This window comes from Chaetura pelagica, unplaced genomic scaffold, assembly GCF_000747805.2.
Source record: "Chaetura pelagica isolate M959 unplaced genomic scaffold, ChaPel_1.0 scaffold128, whole genome shotgun sequence".
NCBI classification, from domain to species: domain Eukaryota; kingdom Metazoa; phylum Chordata; class Aves; order Apodiformes; family Apodidae; genus Chaetura; species Chaetura pelagica.
This window is the reverse complement of record NW_009954302.1, coordinates 1,071,313-1,076,592: the sequence shown is the minus strand read 5'-3', so window position 1 is coordinate 1,076,592 and position 5,280 is coordinate 1,071,313. Positions and strand designations below refer to the sequence as shown.

Sequence of the window (5,280 nt, the reverse complement as noted above, 5' to 3'; positions counted from 1 at the left end):
GTCAGGAGGGTCCTTCATGGTGGGAAGCATGACGGGGTCTGGGTGGAGGTCTCCCTCTCCTCTCCTCTCCTCCCCTCTCCTCTCCTCCCCTCCTCCCCTCTCTCCTCCCCCACCTCTCTTCTCTTCTCTTCTCTTCTCTTCGCTTCTCTTCGCTTCTCTTCTCTTCTCTTCTCTTCTCTTCTCTTCTCTTCTCTTCTCTTCTCTTCTCTTCTCTTCTCTTCTCTTCTCTTCTCTTCTCTTCTCTTCTCTTCTCTTCTCTTCTCTTCTCTTCTCTTCTCTTCTCTTCTCTCCTCTCCTCTCCTCTCCTCTCCTCTCCTCTCCTCTCCTCACCACCTCCCTGCCACAAAAGGGTCCACAACATTCTCGACCCATCCATAGAGAGCTGGGGAGGAGAGGTCACGGCAGAGCTCAGGAAGGGGCAGCCCAGGTGTCACCCCACAGCACTCGCTCCTTCGCTGGGTTGTGTGACACACCTTTTATTTAATCACCAGACGAGGATCTGGGTGCAAATGTGCCCCTTATGCAACGGGGTGAGTAAGATTCTGTGCTGCCTGCAGCCTCTCTTCCAGGCAGTGCTGGTGCCTTCTCCGCATGATGAACTTGAATGTCAAATGTTAATAACAAAACAAATTATCTCCACCCTACCATCAAGGTGTGTCACAGCTGATTCCTGTTTAACATCAAGGTTTCTACTGCTCAGGAATCCTTCCTGCAATCCTGAGCTCTGGCTGCATCAGTTCTGTGAGTGACTAAGGAATGACAAAAATCCTGAAAAACTTCATGGCATCTGAGCTCATCTTGATCCTCTTCCATGATTTGCTGGGATGGGAGGAAAGAACTGGAGCTCCAAAGATAGAATGGCTGGAGTAGTTCTTGCAAAACTAGCCTAACCCGACCATCAAAGCGCTTCCTTTAGGTAAGATTTCACCCCCACCAAGCTCACAGTGCATAAATAAAACTGTTTTTCAGAACAAAAACAGTGTCTCATACAATAGGATTCTGTATAGGTCATGAATGACACTCCCATTGCTGTAGCCACAAGCTCTTTTGCACATTCAACTGTTAAGGCTGATCAAACAGCATAAGAAAAGCTTTGGAGAATCATGAAGGAGCAGAAAAAGACATTCATTAACAATGGTTAATTCTGAGATTTTTTTACTCTGTTCAGGTTGCAAATGATTTAGGTTTAATTTTTTTATTCCTCCATTCCACAATAGCTTGGTAGTACCAAGGAACTGTGAATCTTCAAGTGTGAATCTTTTTAACTGTCCTTAGAAGAGCCTGAACAATGCTGACTGGTAGATATGCTCTCTTGCTTACAAGTGCCATAAGTCATTCCAGATCTCTGGAATCATCTCAGCAGTCATAGGCCTAATGTACAAGGAGAGGCCCTGGGTGGCCAGTCAGGCTTCAGAAGAGAAAGAGAAGGTGAGATCTTACAGTTGTGTTCAACTACCTTGCAGGAAGTTAGAAAGGAGGCCAGACTTCTTTCTGGAGGTGCACAGGGAAAGGACAAGAGGAAGCAGACTCAAAGGAAAATTTTATTAGATATATGATTAGATACAAGGAAATCAATTTTCACATGGCAGGAGTCAAAGACTGGGACAGGTTGCCCAGAGATGTTGTGTGTCTCCTCAGACTTACTCAGCAGGACATGACTCTCAACAACCTTACCTAACTTAAAAGCTTGCCCCACCCCAAACAGGGACTGGAGCAGATCAGATGCCCTCTAGAGATTACTCTCATCCTGCATTATTCTGTGAATCTGTGACACTATGGAAAAGGGTGGTAGCTGTTGATGGTGACAGTTTGCTACTTCATAATTATATATCCAAATAATAAAAAGGAGCAAGGTAATGACAGTGAAAAGATGGGATTTTATAAAACATAGAAGAATGTGTGAAAGAGCAGGAAGAGGGAGGGTATAAAAACTAAATTGGGAAAAAAAGTCAACATGAAGGAGCAGAGAAGTAAATAAAATAAATAGGAACAGATTCTCATTCCTACTGAAACACCTTCCAAAGAAGAGGGAGATGACAGGTACACCTGTTTCAGAGCACATTACTGCATATTACTCTGAAAAGAGGGAAATTGTGGCTTGTTGTAAGACTTCCCTTGGGGAGGTCCTTCTCAAAAATATATCCTCACTTTCATTTGACTGACAGATTTACATGTAAAAAGTAGCCTTTAAAAAAGATTCCAGTAACGGAAATAGTAATTAGTACACTAGTAATAATAATTCCTAAACACTTCAGAAGTTTAATCATAAGTTGCATAGTGGTTAATCTTACTACCAGTTCAAAATTCAGCCTGAAGAGGTAATTAAAAAAATACAGTATTTCTCTTTCTGCAAATTATCCACAGGGAGATCATATTCTTGTTCCAGCAACTGAGGGTTCCTGAGCTCTTTCTAAACCACCTCCAGGCAAGTGTTTCTCTGAGCAGTCAGGCTTGAGGACTTTCATGTTGAATTTCTGTGCCCGCTTACCTGGCCACTCTGTGTGGATTTTTCCTTCCTGATGGTGAAGGTGAACATGTTAGCTGCAGGAAGGATCCCACAGAAATACCATAAACCCAAGGAAAAACAACCATTTGGAAAGGTAAACTGATGATGGAATGAAAAGGGAAGCCACGAGACATTTTCCCTCCCTTCTCCTATCCTTAATGATAAGTCTGAGTAGAATCTTTGTCATCTGATGCTTGCACCATGCCCTCGTTGACTTGGGTTGGATGGTATCCATATTACAAAAAAATACCACAGGAACTGGAAATAATTGTTACCTCCTATAACATATGCAGATCCTGCGTGGAACACAACATCTCAGAGCAAAGCCTTTGATGTTTCTCAGTTATATAACCCCCAGGGAAGGAGGATGTTATTATTTGCAGAGCCCGTTCTCCCTACTTTCTGTATTGAAAGAAAAAAAAGAAGTGATCATAAACCAACAAACAAACACAGCCAACCAAAAACACTTGAGATATTCACTAAAGGAGCACCTAGAAATCAAACAGTTCTGTCATGACTCCTGTGTTATCCCGTGCATTTTCCAGTCCAGAAAATAGAGCTGGGTAAATCTGAACCCAGCTGTTGGTTTTTTTTCATAGAAGATGAATCAGTTACAGTCCCAGAAGTCAATGAAAACCGTACCTGATGGTGTGAGGTGGGGGGGGGGTTCTTCCTATTTCACATGCATAAAGATTAGAGACACCACCAAGTGAAATGAGATGCCCTCGTGGACAAGTGAAGATTTTTTGCTAGAAACAGTAGCACTAGAGATGTTTTTACTTGTGAAATATTTTACCTCCAGCGTACCCTTTGGTGGCCAGGGGAGAAGTGGCACTAATTACTAAAAGAGAGAAAAGTGCAGAGGGATTTGGATACATTCACAGTTCATCAGACAGGGCCCAAAACGGAAGTGACTGTTTTGTAATTCTTTGCCCTCTCATAAAGACGGAGCACGTTAATACCTTGTGACTCTGGTTAACCAGCATAAAAGTACTACAGTAGATTAACTATATTTGCAAAAGTGAAACCAGCGACTAATCATCTTGTTCATACACGCTGATTTTTTCCCCCTGACTAATTTCTCTTGTAGTGGGAGTAATTAACTTTATTAGTAACACTGACTACTCTGGTACCTTCGGGCGAGCACTGGTGGAGCTGCTTATTAGCAATCACAGTCTCACTTACACTGTTATTCTGAGTATTTCCTACAGGGAAAAATGCCTCTTGAATGTAAAGGGGTAGAGATTAACTTCCTTCCTAAAAGCAAGCAAAGAAATGTAATGTTGTGAACAAGGGGAGGGAGGAGGCAGAAATCCTAACTTTTTTACTTACTTGACTTTATTATCACTTTCAACTCACATTTTTGCCTCTGCAAGAGAGTGGGATGACCAGAGTCAGGGTCCACATCCTCCAGATGTGGGGTCTCCATGACACGTGTGGGTCAGCCTGGCCTTGACCCAGGAGACGCCCCATGTGACAAGGAAATCTCCTACATGGCTTTGCCAACAAATCTCAGCCAAGATTTTCATCCAGAGGTGCAGAGGTGGCAGGGAGTTACTCAAGCAGCAGGTAAACCTGGGACACTTGCAGCACAGACAAGTTGGCCCTTTGCTGGAAGGCAGGAGCCAGCCTGGTGCAATTCTCTGGAAACACGTTTGCAGCTGCCAACTTCTCTGCTTGGAAGCAGCAAACTGAGGAGCACTGTACCTGTTCTACCTCACTGTTCCCAAGAACACTTTCTCCAACAAGGACAGGCAACCTGGCAGGCAGCCGCATTGCTTGGAGGTTGTGAAACAGCTCCAGTGCTGAGAAGAAAGAAGGTCACGTACCCACACACTGACTGGGCAGCACAGCACAGAGCATGCGAAGAGGCACTGGCAGCCAGTCTGAGGGCTGTTTCCAGGGGTGGGGCAACCGGTAGCAAACTACACTCAAATAAACCTGAATGGTCTGCAGGAAAGGTCACAGGAAGAAAAACATCCAGGGAGAGGGAGGAGAAAGGCTCCTTCTGCTCAATTGGATCATTCATTGTTGCTTTTTCTACTCTGACCTCAGCTGACCATCCCCGCGACACATAAATCACACTTACAATGACTTACTGAGATAAAGACATAGTCCTTTTCCCCATACCAGGCCTAGTCTATTCAGGTTCCTTTTGTGTGTGAGAGGAAAGTCAACAAACCACTTCTGCTTTACCTGTTTGACTCTATTTCATCCATTCTATCCCTCGTCCGCAGCCGTTTCAGGAGACGTTGCTTAGAGCAGTTGCACTCCCAGACTCACACCCCAGTGCTAGAGAACACAAACTGTGGCTTGCTGGGGGGAGTGGTGTACCACTGAAATTGCAAACCACTCAAGTCCATATTACATAGACCAGATATGCTGGTCTTCCATATTATTGTTATTTATTTAAAGAAAAAGAGGAAATGCTAGGGGAAGCAGGTTGCTGCACTTGCTGGCCAGGCTCCCAGCCCCTGCTGGGTTTAAATTTTGCCACAAACATCTGCTCCCAGGCCCTGGTGCAGCAGCAGGTGGTGGGGGAGTCTGTGGAGTGAGCATAGCTGACCACCTCTACAGCCTGCAACAGTCCCAGGCTTGCAGGTTGACCTGGACACTGTGGATGGTACCAGAAGTTGGAGCAGAACTGGGATGTCACTGCTGGGCTCTGGCTGGCCCCAGGGCCACAGCAGCTCTGGCAAATGTGTCCTGGCAGTGTGAGCTTTGCCAAGCATGAGTGAAACAAACACAACACTATTACACAGGTTAAAAAAAAA

The 5,280-nt window shown here is 44.7% G+C and overlaps 1 protein-coding gene across 1 annotated transcript; it reads right to left on the bottom strand.

Annotated features, from left to right (window-relative positions):
- Positions 1 to 208: 208 nt before the first annotated feature.
- On the bottom strand, positions 209 to 3,935 carry LOC104394296 (ralA-binding protein 1-like; the record flags this gene model as incomplete). Its single annotated transcript, XM_010003866.1, has 4 exons — positions 3,839 to 3,935; positions 3,303 to 3,347; positions 2,489 to 2,541; positions 209 to 280 (listed from the first exon to the last, which is right to left on the bottom strand). Coding segments are annotated over exons 1-4 (267 nt in total), but the record flags the coding sequence as incomplete, so codon positions are not given.
- Positions 3,936 to 5,280: the final 1,345 nt, after the last annotated feature.